This window comes from Sapajus apella, unplaced genomic scaffold (genome assembly GCF_009761245.1).
Source record: "Sapajus apella isolate SASKATOON/1434 unplaced genomic scaffold, GSC_monkey_1.0 scaffold45, whole genome shotgun sequence".
Classification (NCBI taxonomy): Eukaryota; Metazoa; Chordata; class Mammalia; order Primates; family Cebidae; genus Sapajus; species Sapajus apella.
In genome coordinates this window covers 10,058,975-10,076,963 of record NW_022436985.1, presented here as the reverse complement: position 1 = coordinate 10,076,963, position 17,989 = coordinate 10,058,975, and the positions used below count along the sequence as shown (strand labels likewise).

At 35.6% G+C, this 17,989-nt stretch overlaps 1 protein-coding gene across 1 annotated transcript; it reads left to right on the top strand.

The window, feature by feature from the left end:
• The first annotated feature begins 153 nt into the window (after positions 1 to 153).
• IBSP (integrin binding sialoprotein) lies at positions 154 to 13,036 on the top strand. Its single transcript, XM_032239662.1, has 7 exons — positions 154 to 254; positions 2,937 to 3,004; positions 3,098 to 3,148; positions 3,240 to 3,317; positions 6,762 to 6,824; positions 10,513 to 10,671; positions 11,587 to 13,036. Exons 2-7 carry the CDS (start codon positions 2,951 to 2,953, stop codon positions 12,133 to 12,135), a joined length of 954 nt encoding a protein of 317 aa, XP_032095553.1. The 5' UTR covers positions 154 to 254; positions 2,937 to 2,950; the 3' UTR covers positions 12,136 to 13,036.
• Positions 13,037 to 17,989: the final 4,953 nt, after the last annotated feature.

Here is a 17,989-nt window from a genome sequence, read left to right as displayed (position 1 = left end):
TAGCTCTAGAACCACATTGCATGTTTATTCAACTGAGCCTGTGTCTTGAAAAAGTGTTGAAGTTTGGGGGTTTTCTGGTGAGAATCCACGTTCTGACATCACCTTGGTCATGACAGTGATTGGCTGTTGGAAGGCAAAGAAGAGTTTATAGCCAGCAAAAGCAAGTGAATGAGTGAGTGAGAGAGCAGAGGAAATACTCAATCTGTGCCACTCACTGCTGTGAGCCTGCTTCCTCATCCCAGGACTGCCAGAGGGTAAGATTTAATAGGACAACTTTATTGTAAAATCAGGCACTCCACAGTTTACATCTCTGAACTTGGCTTTGAATTTTTCATTTAAATGATGTTATTGCATTGTGTAGAATGGTTACGTGGTTTAACAATTACTTATCATTAAACTAGCACTTCAGATTTTAGATTCTTTCCAAAAGGCTAAACCTGTTAACCTAGGCATGTAAATAAACTCTTAATATTATGCACAAAAAACTAGAAGATTATGCTTCTTACTTTCATTCTCTGCACATTGTAAATTAACTGTTTGTTTTCTCATTCTGATGCATTCAAGAAAACCTGATTGAAATACTATTTTGCATTTGTAAATCTGCCTAGATGTACACATATTTCTCTATACATTATACCTAGTCTGTACTTCAAGTATATATGTTATCTTTTCAATATATTAAATATTATGTTTTGATGTTTCCTATAGCTCTAAAGTCGGAACAGAAAATATACTGTACTAACTAGAGAAATAAATAATGTTGGTACTTTATCATACTCTTTCCAATAAAAACTTGAAATTAAAACCTCAAAACTCTCCTTTAAGAATGTTTGAATTGCCTTTTGCGTTAGTAGTGATCACTATAGAGGTCTTTGCTATTTGGTGAATCACAAAGTAAATAAAATAAGATTTATAAAGGCAGCCAATTCTGTCTACATGAATTACTTGGTTCTTCTTATTATTATTCTTATTTCTGCCATCTTTTCATCTGGTTATTTTAATAGATTGTTTAGAGAAATTTATGTAATCAAAGCTATTTCTATAGTTCTATGTAATTAAGTTTTTAGCTCTTTAAAATATTACAAATATTCTGACCCTTTTCATAAAGTTCCAAAGCAATAATCTTTCTGCTTGCTGATGTACTTGGCCACAGCTGGCAAAGTTGAAAGCATTATTTAGGCCACCCCAACAACAATCAGAGCTGCCTAAAAAGATGGGCTTCTCAGGGGCAAAGCCTTTTTATCCCCTTGTGGCCAACAAGAACTTTTACTAGGATAGAGAGGACTGTGAGAAACTGTATGGGCACCAAAATCTGAAGACTCACTCTGCCACACAAAAAGAGTGTGAGTTAGGACCCAAGACAGTATCTTTAGAACTTGGTGTCAGATACTCAGTAAGGATGCAATAAATCTTGGCTGATGATGACACAATACAAAATTTACCAGCAGGGTTCAATATATGACATGAGTTTCACACATTTTAAATATTACTTTTCAAAATGTATTCATGGCGAAATTGCCATCACCAATATATTTCGCTTCCAAAATATTGCCAGAGCTATGACTATCTATAAGAAATTGCTAACAATTAAATGTGTATGTAAATGCAAATGGCTGTTAGTAGGCCTTCCACTAAGCTTGCCTAACCTCTATTATGATATAATTTTAAATACAATTTTACTAAATAAAATTAAAATAGGATAGGATTTCACTATCTCCTTTTACTTACAAGGAATCTATGTGGAACTGAGGCTTTTTGCATGGCTGCAAGTCCCAAGATTATTCAAGACCTATTCCCGTTTTGAGAGCTTCATCTTCATTGTTCCATAGAATTGAAATTTTCATCCATGTCTATCACCCTAAGCCTAGAGAGTCCCTAATCCATCCCAGTACAGCCTCACACATTAGCAGATGGAAAGCTTAAATGGAGCTGGAGGCAACTAAATTTGAGGAAATCTTCCCCCGATATCCCAAGACAAAAATTCTGAAGAACTCATCTCACGGAATCATCTTTAGGGGAGTGGTTGCTGGGTGCCACATGCTATCAGAATAGTGTTTCCCGTATTATGGATCCTCTCTGTCTCTCTCTCTCTCTCATCCACCCACTCATACACATACACACACACACACACCAATTATTCCAAGATATTCAGAGGAAAATATCTCCTACTTTCCATTTTACGAACAAACTTTTAGCCCAAAACCTATACAGAAGCTGGAAACTGCTTATAGGGTATTGGTGATTTTTGCTTTTTTGCGTTTGTTTTTAAAACAGAATCTCACTCTGTTGCCCAGGTTGGAGTGCAGTGGTATGAACACGGCTCACCGCAACCTTGGCCTCCCAGGCTCAGCCTCTTGAGTAGCTAGACCTACAGGTGTGCACCACCACGCCAGGCTAATTTTTGCAATTTTTGTAGAGAATAGGTTTTACCATGTTGTCCACAGTGGTCTCAAACTCTCAGATCAAGCGATCTGCCCACCTTGGCCTCCCACAGTACTGGTTTTAGAGGCATGACCCCACATCTGGTCAAGTTTTTAATTGTAAACAAACGGCACGCAACTACACTAACAATTCAATTCACTTAGCTGACACTCTCATGTCGATGATACTTAGAGGGCCCTTACCCCAGTGTGGAGTACCCTACATATTCAAAATCTCTTGCAGTATTGAAAAGGTCTTCCATTAACAAATCACAGAAAATAGGTTAAAACCAAGTATGGAACTCAAGATTATTTAGACAGATGGGTTAAGTCAATCTTACGTTACTTAAATGGAAGGAATAATTTGAAAATAAAAGCAATAATTTAGTTTTAATTAGTCAAAGTGATAATTACACAGAAATGAAAACAAATTAATACTTGGTCTTTGAGTACAAGCAAAAAAGTTATGCTTTTAGTTTTAATATTTTAGTAACCTTACCACTTCATTAATTCCAGAAGCAATCACCAAAATGAAGACTGCTTTAATTTTGCTCAGCATTTTGGGGATGGCCTGTGCTTTCTCAGTAAGTTCTTTATCAAAAACGTACAGTTGTTTTCAGTTTTGTCTTTTTATGTAAAAGAAAAATTATATAATAATTCAATGTTCTTTAAAACAGATGAAAAATTTGCATCGAAGAGTCAAAATAGAAGATTCTGAAGAAAATGGGGTAATTTTAGCATACTTCCTTGGCCTGATTATACCTGCTGTATATTTATTGTGTATTAAACATGAATATATTATTTATTTTGTTTACACAGGTCTTTAAGTACAGGCCACGATATTATCTTTACAAGCATGCCTACTTTTATCCTCCTTTAAAACGATTTCCAGTTCAGGTAAGTATAGAAATTCATTTTTCTTCAGTTTAATTTCTATTATAATTTAAAGGAGATAATTTAAATTTAACTAGAAAGCACCTAAATTCAACTCTCACTAAAGTTCAGTCAGAAAGACTTCATACTATACAAAGTTTGTTTTTAGTGACATAAGGTTTATTTCTAAGTTCTCTTTTAAAACAGACATATACACAGAGCAAAATCATTTGGATCATTTGAGTACAGTCTAGAATGATATAATAAAAACAAACACCATACCACATTGAGTTCTGGTATTTTTGCTAACTAACAGACAAAAGTGGACAGTTTTATCAGTTGTTGACCAATTAGGTCAGTGATAAGGTTACTAGCTGTCCTATGATAGCTGATTCAATACTGTCAGATAGCTGTTTTACATGTGACACGGCAGTCCTTTAATAGACAGGGGAAAAATTGACTTCATAAACATCAGAGGCCATTATTTTTTAAAAACCTTGATAATCAATGGTAGTTTCTGAAGATTTTCTGCATTTTAACCTGCGTGGGTCACTAGAGCAATATGTCATACACTGGAGCATAATTATAACAGTAAAACTGCAGAGGAAAGAAAGAAATTCATGACATGCACGAAAAAAGCTTGTGAGAAACACAAACCATCCCTTAAATTTGTAAACAAAAAGAAAAATAACTAAAACTAAAAATAAGAGTTTCTAATTTTGCTGGGTTACCTGTGAAGAGTGCCACTGAAAACCAGAGGGTGTGGTGTTGATTTTAAATATACAACAAACCAGGATTGCACTATTTTTAGTACTATACAGTTTGGGTTCAGGGCACCAATTATGCACCACTTGACCCAGGACTCCTGAGACACTAAAAGCAGTCAGGATGCTGAAAACACATGAAAACGATGTCTCAGCACAGTGGCTTGGCATTGTATCTTACCATATGTTGGGCTAATCCATCTCTAACCCATACAATGATAGGAAATGATCATTTTAAAGTATTTCTAGCACCATTATAATTATGGGGGATTTGTGTGGCCACAAAAATGTGATCATGAATGAAACAAGAGTTGTGGGTTTTCAGAATTGTATTCCTTTCTTTGGTTTGCCTCAGGCCCATAAATAAACAGTGCACATTTGAAAGTTTGCTTTGTTCTCTTTTTTGAACTAAATGGAAATGATAGTAAATTCAATTCTCTGAATAGCTCCTAAACTTTTCTGAAATACTAGATACACAGAGATACCCAGAGATATTCATTCCCATCTGGATATTTTTACAGATATATATGTATGTTCCAATTAAAATGTCCATAGTGAAGCAATATTAGGAGGTGTTACATTTCTGAATATTGATAGACCTGAGGTTTATAGACCAAGAAGCTCTTTAATATACATTTTTATCACAAATTATATGCAGATAGGTCCATCTCAACTAATGTGGAATTTGTAAGATAGTTGTTTTTAAACAAAATTATATAAAATATACCTCCCAATTTAACTGTCTGATCTAGTATTCATGACCCATTCTCCTAATTTACAAACTTTTATTTTCCTTAAGTGTATTGTGAGGCATTTAGTGCCCAAGCTGTCATACTAAAATACATTAAGCTACATTGGCTGTGAAATTCATGTTTTAATCAAACAAATCTGCATTTATATACAATCGTTTCTTATACCAGTTACAATGAAATGTTTTATTTGAATTGCACTGTTATTAGCAAGCTATCTACTACAGCTTATATGTCTGCTGGACTATAGAAATGAAAGTGTAAGTAAACTTAACATCCTAAGCTTCTTAATTGAGAAAACTGTCTTTTTGTGATTCAAATGATATTTTATTAGTGTGTGAACTCATAGAAGGCAAGAATGTAACCTTGTATTTCTTTTATCAGACTCATCTCAGCTACGATACAAGAGTTGTGGGTTTTCAGAATTGTCTTGCATTTCAGAACTCTCATCTATCTGTGTAGACAGATAAAAGACCTCTTGGAGAATCAATTGGACTTAGTAACAAATTGGTAATAAGGCAAAAATGAAAGACAGGAAAAAAAGAAAATAACAAGGCTTCAAGGCATTTCATACAGCTTTTAAAGTGTTCTCACTGCAGACACTAACTGAAGAGGGATGTGGTTGAGTTAGGGAGACAGCCAGAGGTGAAGGAGCACGTAGTGATTGAAATATCTGCACTGAGAAAAACAGTTCTTATTACATAAATATTCTGTCTTCTATATTTAAGTTAACTAACAAATAGAAATAGTTTAAATATAATACTCTATTCACCTTCTGGGCTAGAGAAGGCACAACCGTTAAGGTTAAGGTCATGGCAGTGGAAGGACAGGTCTAATTATTCCCCTTGCCACCCGAGGTTATTCTTGGCTAGAGGCAACAAGCATTCCCTTTCCCTGGGTGGATGATGTGGCCATCTGAAGAATGAGCCAAGAGGGACAGCCTCAGTAGTATTGAGACATGAATGTTGTCTCACATCTGATTTCTAACCCAGAAGTTAAAGATCCTTCTGCAGCTATATTTTCTAAATGCAAGATAGTTAACTGGGTCATCAAAATCAAAGCTAGTAATTTCAGGGAAGGAAATGACAGAATCTTAGTTTGGATTTACATTTCCTTTTAAAAGGAGAAAAACTTATTAGCTTATAATTATTTTTTATATACAAAATCTTTGGTTTAACTTCTTCTCATTCAATCTTGAACTTGTTAGACAGATGTTACTCTATACAACCCCCTAATTAATTAAAAGAATACATTTTTCTCTCATAAAAGTTTTACTTCACATATATAAATTAACCTCATTTTAGGAACTGGCTTAACTAAATTTAAAGATAATAAAAATTACATGCAAATTAAATGTCTTTAAATTAAATACTAATTTAAATTCAATAGGAGACCTTACTATGTAAGAGAATCATCTACAACAACTTTGGTTTTATAGTAAGCTGAATCATTTCATTTATGTTTTATAAATAAAATTTTAAAATGTGAACTGTATCTTAGCCCAAGGTCTGCCTTGAACTGCCTGGAGAAGTCACTAGTTTTGTAGGCTGCTGATTCATTCTTCATCAAATTTAAAAATTGGACCAGATAATTCCCATGTTCTCTCAAAGTTAAAAAATTCTGTGATTCATTGCTCTAGTTTTTGCATACAAAATGTTTCAACATATTGTCAATGCTTTGGAAGTTGACAAATGGGGCAACCAATTCATATCTTGATCATTGTAAAGTGCCTGTATTTCTCCAACTTAATTTTGCATGTCTGATCTCCTCCTACCTTTCTCATATCAGCATGCAATCTGTTCTTAGTAAATAAATCAGTCAAGATGGTAACACTAATTAGATTGAGTAAATATTTGTGTGTATTTTATTATGATTCAATCAGCAGGAAATTTAAACTGCTGTTGAATATGTTTGTACACAGATATGTGTATACATACATGTATATATATTTTTAGGGCAATAGTGACTCATCTGAAGAAAATGGAGATGATAGTTCAGAAGAGGAGGAGGAAGAGGAGGTAAGGAATTTTACAGTCTTTTCATAACAAAGTACAAAGCACAAAAAATAAATAGGACGCTAGTCTATTATAGTCTGAACTCAGCAAAGAGCCATTGTCACCTTACAAACTGCCCACAATATCCCATTGGATAAGTAGAATATTATTTAAATTAGAGTCCACTAACATGACCTTTTTAAAACGCTATTGCAGTTTGGGGGTGAAGTTACTTATAAATGGTACTCAAAACCAAAAATGTCTCCCTTTTAAGTAGAAGTGTATAAAATCTGATAAAAAGCAACAGATAGTATTATTTCTATTTAGGTAGATAGAACATGATATTAGAAGACAAGTGAATAATAATCCTAAACTCAGTGCAAGATTTATTTTAAAAACTGAACTTTAAAATTTAATTTATGAAGAAGGTAATATGTAAAAACCAATTTATATCCTCTACAATATTATTGTGATTCATTAGCCTTTCATAACCCACAAAATAGGGTTATTCTTTTTAATAAAAATTTCAGGCCGGTGTGATGGCTCACGCCTGTAATCCCAGCACTCTGGGAGGCCAAGGTGGGCATATGACTTGAGGTCAGGAGTTTGAGATCAACCTGGCCAACATGGTGAAACCATGTCTCTACTAAAAATACAAAAATTAGCCTGGTGTGGTGGCATGCTCGGGAAGCTGAGACACAAGAATCGCTTCAACCCGGAAGGTGGAGGTTGCAGTGAGCCAAGATCCTGCCACTGCACTCTGGTCTGGGCAACAGAATGAGACTCTGTCTCAAAAAAAAAAAAAAAAAAAAAAAAATCATATGTCTTTTTGGGTAATAACAAAATTCATAAGTATATAAATATCTTCCCATACAGTTTTATAGATTAGTGTAGTCCCTGGTTAAGATTCATCTACATGTCTTGAAAATTGTGCTACCATGTTTACAACTGACACTCTTGCCTAAGGAAACATGCCAATTAGGATGCATCTTCCCGCATAGTCAATTATAGCTATCCACTGGTTTGGGAACCTTTTAAATTCAGGTATTCTCAGGTGCTATTTATGAATGGACAATGATAGTCAAAAATGGATTATGTCTAAACAGCTATCTTGAAAACAAAATGGTGTGGGAACTTGAAAAGTGACAAATCATTAGTTTGGCATATTTTTAACTATAAAAGTAACATTTCCCGTATCATAATTTATACTAACAGCCTGAAGGAAGACCTTACAAGAATGTTAAGCCAGTACCAGGAAAAATGCCACCCACTAAAGCCCACAAAATTTATCCTGGAGTTCCACATAGCAATCTTACACAATAACCAGACTAGGCTTGTCAATTTGGTTATAGCTATTTGCTGTACAGCGATTGTAAAATTTCCTTGTCAACTAGATTTCCCAGCTAGATTGCATATGTTTTGGGATTGGCTCTTCATTTGTTGTGGTGGTGGTTGAGGATTGAGGGAGATTGGGACTTCTTTGGAGGCTCTGATGAAATCACCTACTCACAAAATTTTGCCAAGGAACTCTGAATATTCCCAGAACATATCTGCAGATACCTCAAGACCATAGGTTAAAATCCCTGCTTTGGGGAAGAGCCATGCTACCCGGTTTTACATCTCCTCATGCTGCCTAGCAAAATTTCTTATACATATATGGTGCCCAGTAAATATCTGGTGGTTTGGTTTCAAAACTTCAGAGGAATAAATGCAACAAAGTTCATTCATTAAAAGTAATAATGGAAAAGTGGATAAATAAAACCAGATGTCTTTCATCCCGAAGAGATTCTGAAACATCTTTTTTCCCTGTTCTCTAAAATTTTGTTAGCAACTTCGGTTAAACGTAGAGTCTCCAGGGATTGCATTTGCATGAGGAGGGTACTTAGGCATATTTTTTATTTGGTGATCACATTTTCTTTTTCCACTCCTAAGCTATTTAATCTCATTAAAAATATTCTACTGAAATATACATAATAAAATTATCCTAATTTTATAGTTCATTGAAATTTCAGAATTTGAACTCATAAGTGAAACTAGCACTCATATAAAAAAGCAGTGCCTGCCTTGTGTTCCATTCCATTCATTAAAAAACTCCAACAAAAGCAACCACTATTTTGACTCTTAATAGATAGATTACTTTGGCCTGTTTTTGTGTATTATAAATGTAGGATCATATATCATTTACATTTGTGTGTCACTTCTTCAGTCAACTTTAGAGATTCATCCATGTTGTTCTGTAGTTGTAGATCATTTATTCTTGTTGTCAGTATTTCATTATGTGAATGTACCAAAACATGTTATTCTTCTGTTGATGGGCACCTGAGTAGCTTCCAAGTTTGGGCGATTACAAAGTGCTACTATGAACTTTCTAGAACTTCCTCTGGTGAACATATAAATATTCATTTCTGGAGGCCATTTCACCTAAAAGTGAAATTTTGGAGGCAAAATATACTAAGGGATATATCAACCTTAGTAAATGGTAACCAGCATTCCAAAACAGACATACTCAGGTAAACTCTCACCATTAGTTTATGAGGATTCCAGTTGCTCCACATTCTCACCAACACTTGCTTCTTTCAGTCTTGTTAGGCAACATAGTGAGTTGATAATATCTTTGTAAGCCCAAATTAGAGCTATTCTTCTATCCAGTAACATTTTTGAAACCTCATACCCGTCAACAGATTAACCTATTTTCCTATTTAAGTCATGTGCAGCAGAACATCCTTAAATAAAGTATCTGGGAAAAGAAACTTTAGTCATGACCCAGCCACCAATAAACTGCTATCTATTTGACCTCATATGAGTCATAAAACCCAATCAGATTTTTCACCTGCAAATAGTATATTCTCCTACTCTAGGGATCTTTCTAAGGATGCTAATGTTAATTTCTCCTTCTACCTTTGAAAGGTCTGTTGGAATAAAGCATAAACATGAAACAATAAACAAACACTATGGTGTTTTTGGGATATTTGACACAATTAGCTTGGAGATGATTTGAGGTAGACTCTGGTAGTACCACAATCCTTCATTGAAATGGTGAAATTTACAAAGCTAAGGAAACGTGTGGTGCTTTAATCACTTTGTTTTAATAATAGGCAGGCTAAATATCTGTTTGTTTTAAACTTTAAAAGTTATCACAATCTATTAAAATGTGTTGAAATGAATTCCATTTTCCAGTGCTTGTTTGAATAAATTCTATATATAGGAAACCCTGACTTTTAATATTAGCTGTGAATTACACTGAGATCAGCTCAATTAGAAAACAATTGCCTCACAACATGGAATAAACACAAAAGAATGCAATATTAAAGATTAATAATAAGCATTCATTTGAAGAATATTAATTTTTAAAAACACCTTCATGCCATAATATATCACTAAGAATTTCTTAGAGTGTTTAGTTTTTTCCTTGTACAGAAAAACGATGTGTCAAATACCTGAAACGCAAATATTTTTTAATTAATAAAATACAAAGCAGAAATATCTAAAACATAACATAGTGTGGTAAGGAGGATTAAATAACTTGGAGTTGAGCTCTTAGAAGTGAGAAGTGCAAATGGCATAAGGGAAGGCAGGCTTTGAGTGATCAGCCAGCGGCAGAATACAAAGATTTTCCAAATAATAAACCTCCGACAAATGATTCACAGCTCCAATAAACCTTGAACTATCTTCGAGGTAGAATAATTTTTCTTACCTTGAACACTTTTACCAGGGGGCTTCAAATGAAGAAGAAAACAATGAAGAATCAAATGAAGATGAAGACTCTGAGGCTGAGAATACCACACTTTCTGCTACAACACTGGGCTATGGAGAGGATGCCACACCAGGCACAGGGTATACTGGGTTAGCTGCAATCCAGCTTCCCAAGAAGGTAACAATGAAATTATTCCTCCAAAATGTAATTATTACCATTCGTAATAATGGTAATATTAAATCTTTTTAAAATTTTTTACTGGAGCATAAGGGTATCCTAACGCTATACACATAGTATTTTATACTATCTTCATTAACTCATTAAAAAAGTGAGAGCATGGGCCGGGCGCGGTGGCTGAAGCCTGTAATCCCAGCACTTTGGGAGGCCGAGGCGGGTGGATCATGAGGTCAAGAGATCGAGACCATCCTGGTCAACACGGTGAAACCCCGTCTCTACTAAAAATACAAAAAATTAGCTGGGCATGGTGGCACGTGCCTGTAATCCCAGCTACTCAGGAGGCTGAGGCAGGAGAATTGCCTGAACCCAGAAGGCGGAGGTTGCGGTGAGCCGAAATCGCGCCATTGCACTCCAGCCTGGGTAACAAGAGCGAAACTCCGTCCCCCAAAAAAAAAAAAAAAAGTGAGAGCAGATACAATTTTCCTATTTACAAATAAGAAAAGATCTTCTCCCAGGCAAGTTCTCTTCCCATGTTATTACACTGTCTTGTACATTATAACAGAAGACTAAGGACACACATCTAGGAATGGATAAAAGGTCCTGACAGATATCATGGCATTTCAGGATTGAGAATTCAAGACAGAAAAAGTGAGTAGCAAAGTGCTAGGAAGAATCTCCCCCAGGAAAGGCATTATCCTTAAATAATCGCACACTTTCCCCATCAAAACCCATGACAAAGGGATTTATCCTGACGTTTTAAAGCCTTCAATCATTTTGTAAATTAAATTGGTCTTAATTCGAATCAGATGCCTGGAACAGGGCTGTCAGTGTAGAATATTGTGTTGGATGAATGATGGCCTTAAATTTTACATTTTTCAAAGCTAGATTTGGGTTTTTTAAAATGTTTCCTTTCAGGTTGGGGATATAACAAACAAAGCTATGAAAAGCAAGGAAAGTGATGAAGAAGAAGAAGAGGAGGAAGAGGAAGAAAATGAAGAAAGCGAAGCAGAAGTGGATGAAAACGAACAAAGCATAAACGGCACCAGTACCAACAGCACAGAGGCAGAAAATGGCCACGGCAGCAGCGGCAGAGACAACGGGGAAGAAGAAGGGGAAGAAAACAGTGTCACTGGAGCCAGTGCAGAAGCCACCGCAGCGACCGGAGGGCAGGGCAAGAGCACATCTAAGACAACAACCTCTCCAAATGGTGGGTTTGAACCTACGACCCCACCACAGCTCTATAGAACCACCTCCCCACCTTTCGGGAAAACCACCACCGTTGAATACGAGGGGGAGTACGAACACACGGGCACCAGTGAATACGACAATGGGTATGAAGTCTATGAAACTGAGAATGGGGAGCCTCGTGGGGACAGTTACCGAGCCTATGAGGATGAGTACAGCTACTTTAAAGGACATAGCTATGACGGCTATGGTGGTCAGGATTACTACTACCACCAGTGAAGGTCCAGCTTGGGATGAATTCATCCATTCTGGCTTTGCATCCGGCTACCATTTTCGAAGTTCAACTCAGGAAGGTGCAATATAACACGTGTGCATATTATAATGTGGAATGGTACTACTGTTCCAAATTTTCTGTAATTGCTTCTTCAAAGTAACAGGCTTCTTGTCTCTTTTTTTTTTTCTGGCATGTATGGAAAGGTCATTGTAAATCAGCATCATTTATCAAGTGGTATGCCAACTCGTAAGATCAAATTCCATTGAATGGTTTGAGGTTGTAGCTCTATAAATAGTAGTTTTTAAAATGCCTGTGCTATTGCTAACTGCAAAAACATACTCTTTGTACAAGAAGTGCTTCTAAGAAGAATTTCATTGGCATTAATGACGCTGTATACAATAAACGTGTAGTTTCTTAATCGTACTACCTATGCAACACTGTATATTAGGTTTATCATCCTGATGTATTTTTAATTGACTTGTATGTATATTCTAATCTATGAGTTTCATCACAAATAAAAATGCAATCCTTCAAATGTGTTATAATTAAGAAGAGAAGTGAGAGATTCAGAATGGAAAAAGGTGAAACAAATGGAAGACAATTTCACCAAAGGAGAAAAGCTTATTTCCACTATGATTTAAAACTAAGAGGAACTGTAAACATTTTCTTTGGGATATGTCAACATAACTAAGACTTTGCCATGCTTATGGGCAGTGTTATCCATATACATCAGGGGAATGAATGGCTCTTATTAAAGTTGCCAGATACAACAAATATAGGATGCCTATTAAATTTGAATTTCAGATAAACAATTAACAATTGTTAGGATAAGCATACTCCTTGCAATATTTTGCCTTTGTGAAATACGTTGGACATACTTATACTAAATAACTGATTCATTACTTATCTGATGCTCAACTTTGTTATTTATTTATTTAAGACAGAGTCTCGCTCTATCGCCCAGGCTGGAGTGCAGTGGTATGATCTTGGCTCACTGCAATCTCTGCCGCCCGGATTCAAGCCACTCTCCTGCCTCAGCCTCCCGAGTAGCTGGGATTACAGGCACACACCACAACATCTGGCTAAATTTTGTATTTTGAGTAAAGACAGGGTTTCACTATGTTGATCAGGCTGGTCTTGAACTCCTGACCTCAAGTGATCTGCCCGCTTGGGCCTCCCAAAGTGCTGGGATTACAGGCTTGAGCCACTGCACCCAACCCTGATACTCAACTTTAACTGAGTGCTTTGTTTTATCTGGCAATCCTATTTCTACTTGGTTTAATTTTAGCTGGGAAAGACGTGGAATGAATTAGAAAAAAACTCTTACACGACATGTACACACAAAGGAGGGCTGATACAAAGACTTAACGGTGAGTCACATTTTGGTATAAACATGAAAGTAATTTAAAATGGGAGTAAAGAAGGAAAGTAGATCATGAGAAGGAGCAAGAAGAACAAAAATGCATCCATCTTTTAATTTGTTAATTGATAAGACGTATTGAACATCTACAGAGCCAGAGAATGTTCACACATTGAGCATATGAAAATGAAGGATACTGTCTTCGGGATAATTTTAGTCTGTTAGCTACCAGTTGTGAGACTTTACATGCATGATGACATTCATTTTTCCTATTTTTCTTATTATATTTTTGTTCTAAAATTCATTCCTCAAATATTCAAACCACAAATTTAAAAATATTTGGTTTTAAATAATTTTTTCCAATAAGTTATTGGGGTACAGGTGGTATTTGGTTACATGAATAAGTTCTTTAGTGGTGATTTGTGAGATTTTGGTGTACCCATCACCCGAGCAGTATACACTGCACCATATTTGTAGTCTTTTATCCCTCGCCACCTCCCATCTTTCCCTCAAGTCCATTGTATCATTCTTATGCCTTTGCGTCCTCATAGCTTAGCTCCCACATATCAGTGAGAACATACGATATTTGGTTTTCCATCCCTGAGTTACTTCACTTAGAAAAATAGTCTCCAGTCTCATCCAGATCACTGCAAATGCTGTTAATTCATTCCTTTTCGTCTGCATAGTATTACAACATATATATATATATATATATATATATATATATATATATGGTGTGTATATATCATCACTAGAGAAACTGTGGTGTGTGTGTACATATTGTGTGTGTATATAAATATACACATATACATATATGTATATATATACACACACACAAACAATATATATACACACACAGTACAGTTTATTGATGGCCCCAATTTTGCGATTGTGAATTGTGTTGCTATAAATATGCATATGGTCAAGTAATGACTTCTTTTCCTCTGGGTAGATATCCAGTAGTGGGACTGCTGGATCAAATGGTAGTTCTACTTTAGTTTTTTAAGGAATCTCCACTCCGTTTTCCATGGTGGCTGTACTAGTTTACATTCCCACCAGCAGTGTAGAAGCATTCCATGTTCACCACATCCCCACCAACATCCCTTTTTGCTCATTTTTTATTTTGGCCATTCTTGCAGGAGTAGGGTAGTATGGCACTATGGTTTTGATTTGCATTTCCCTGATCATTAGTAACGTTGAGCATTTTTTCTTGTTTGTTGGCCATTTGTATATCTTCTTTTGAGAATTGTCTATTCATATCCTTAGCCCACTTTTTGATGGGATTGTTTGTTTTTTCTTACTGATTTGTTTGAGTTCATTATAGATCCTGGATATTAGTCCTTTGTCAGAGGTATAGAATGTGAAGAAATTCTCCCACTTTGTGGCTTGTCTGTTTACTCTGCTGACTCTTCCTTTTGTCATGTAAAAGCTCTTAAGTTTAATTAGGTCCCAGCTATTTATCTTTGCTTTCATTGCATTTGCTTTTGGGTTCTTGGTCATGAAATCCTTGCCTAAGCCAATGTCTAGAAGAGTTTTTACAGTGTTATCCTCTAGAATTTTTATAGTTTCAGGTCTTAGGTTTAAGTCCTTAATCCATCTTGAGTTGATTTTTGTATAAGGTGAGAGAAGAGGATCCAGTTTCATTCTCCCACATGTGGCTAGCCAATTACCCCAGTACCGTTTGTTGAAAAGGGTGTCCTTTCCCTACTTTAGGTTTTTGTTTGCTTTGTTGAAGATCATTTGGCTGTAAGTATTTGGGTTTATTTCTGGGTTCTCTATTCTGTCCCATTGGTCTACATGGCTATTTTTACACCAGTACCATGCTGTTTTGGTGATTATGGCCTCATAGCATAGCTTGAAATCAGGTAGTATGATGCCTCCAAATTTGTTCTTTTTGCTTAGTCTTACTTTGGTCATATGAGCTCTTTTTTTGGTTCCATATGAATTTTAGAATTGTTTTTTCTTATTCTGTGAAGAATAATAGTGGTATTTGGATGGGAATTGCATTGAATTTGTAAATTGCTTTTGGCACTATGGTCATTTTCACAATATTGATTCTACCCATCCATGAGCATGGGATGTGTTTCGTTTGTTTGTGTCATCTATTATTTCTTTCAGCAGTGTTTGGCAGTTTTCCTTATAGAGGTCTTTCAACTCCTTTCTTAGGTATATTCCTAAGTATTTTTTTTTTTTTGGAGCTATTGTGAAAGGGGTTGAGTTCTTGGTTTGATTCTCTGCTTGATTTCTGTTGGTATATAGAAGAGCTGATAATTTGTGTACATTAATACTATATCTGGAAACTTGGCTGAATTCTTTTATCAGTTCTAGGAGATTTCTGGAGGAATCCTTAGGGTTTTCGGGAAAATATATTCTCAGCAAACAGTGACAGTTTGACTTCTACTTTACCAATTTGGATGCCCTCTCTTTCTTTCTCTTGTCTGATTGCTCTGATTAGGACTTCCAGTACTATCTTGAAGAGGAGTGGTGAGAGTGGCCATCCTCGTCTTGCTCCAGTTCTCAGAGGAAATGCTTTTAACTTTTCCCCATTTGGTATGTTGGCTGTGGGTTTGTCATAGATGGTTTTTATTACATTAAGTTATGTACCTTGTAGGTCAATTTTGCTGAGAGTTTTAATCATAAAGGATGTTGGATTTTGTCAAAGGCTTTTTCTGCATCTATTGAGATAATCATGTGATTTTTGTTTTTAATTCTTTATGGGGTATATCACATTTATTGACTTGCATGTGTTAAACCATCCCTGCATTCCTAGTCTGAAACCCACTTGATCATGGTGGATTATCTTTTTGATATGTTCTTGGATTTGGTTATCTAGTATTTTGTTAATGATTTTAGCATCTATGTTCATCAAGGCTATCAATCTGTAGTTTTATTTTTTTGTTGTGTCTTTTCCCAGTTTTGGTATTAGGGTGATGCTGGCTCACAGAATAAATTAGGGAGGCTTCCTTCTTTATCTTGTGGAATAGTTTCTAAAGGATTGGTACCAATTCTTCTTTAAATGTCTGGTATAATTCTGCTGTAAATCCCTCTGGTCCTGGACTTTTTTTGTTGGCAATTTCTTAATTACAATTTCCATCTTGCTGCTTGTTATTGGCCTGTTCAGAGTATCTAATTCTTCCTGATTTAGGCTAGGAGGGTTGTATTTTTTCAAGAATTTATCCATCCCTTCTAGGTTTTCTAGCTTATGTGTGTAAAGATGTTCATAGAAGGCTCGAATGACCTTTTGTATTTAAGTAGTGTCAGCTGTAATATCTTCTGTTTCATTTCTTGGTGAGATTATTTGGATTTTCTCTCTTACTTTCTTTGTTAATCTTGCTAATGGTCTATCAATTTTATTTATCTTTTCAAAGAACCAGTTTTGTTTCATTTATCTTTTGTATTTTTTTGTTTGTTTCAATTTCATTTGGTTCTGCTCTGATTTTGGTTATTTCCTTTCTTCTGCTGGGCTTGGGGTTGGCATGTTCTTGTTTCTCTTGTTCCTTGAGATGTGACCTTATTTGTGCTCTTTCAGATTTTTTGATGTAGACATTTGGGGCTATAAAGTTTCCTCTTAGCACTGCCTTTGCTGTGTCCCAGAGATTTTGATAGGTTGTGTCATTATTGTTGTTCAGGTCGAATAATTTTAAAATTTCCACCTTGATTTCATTTTTGACTCAATGTGCATTCAGGATCAGGTTATTTAATTTCCATGTATTTGTATGCATTTGAAGGTTCCTTTTTGAGTTGATTTTCAGTTTTATTCCACTGTGGTCTGTGAGAGTGCTTGATATATTTCAATTTTCTTAAATTTATTGAGATTCGTTTTATGGTCTATCATATGGTCTATCTTGGAGAAAGTTCCATGTTCTGTTGAATAGAGTGTGTTTTCTGTGGTTGTTGGATGAAATGTTCTGTACATATCTTTTAAGTCCATTTGTTCCAAGGTATAGTCTAAATCCATTGTTTCTCTGTTGACTTTCTGTCTTGATGACTTGTCTAGTGCTGCCAGTGGAGTAATGAAGTCCCTCACTATTATTGTGTTGCTGTCTATCTCATTTCTTAGGTCTAGTATTAATTATTTTATAAATTTGGGAGCTCCAGTGTTAGGTGCATATATGTTTAGGATTGTGATATTTTCCTGTTAGACAAGGCCTTTTATCATTATATAAAGTCTCTCTTTGTCTCTTTTAACCACTGTTGCTTTAAAGTTTGTTCTATCTGATATAAGAATAGCTACCCCTGCTCACTTTTTGGTGTCCATTTGCATAAAATGCCTTTTTCCACCTTTTTATTTTAAGTTCATGTGAGTCCTGACGTGTTAAGTGAGTCTCCTGAAGGCAGCAGAGGGTGGGTTGGTGAGTTCTTATCCATTCTGCAGTTCTGTACGTATCTTTTAAGTGGAGCATTTAGGCCATTTACATTCAATGTTAGTATTGAAATCTGAGGTACCGTTGCACTTATCATGCTCTTTGTTGCCTGTGTACTTTGGTTTTTGTTTTGTT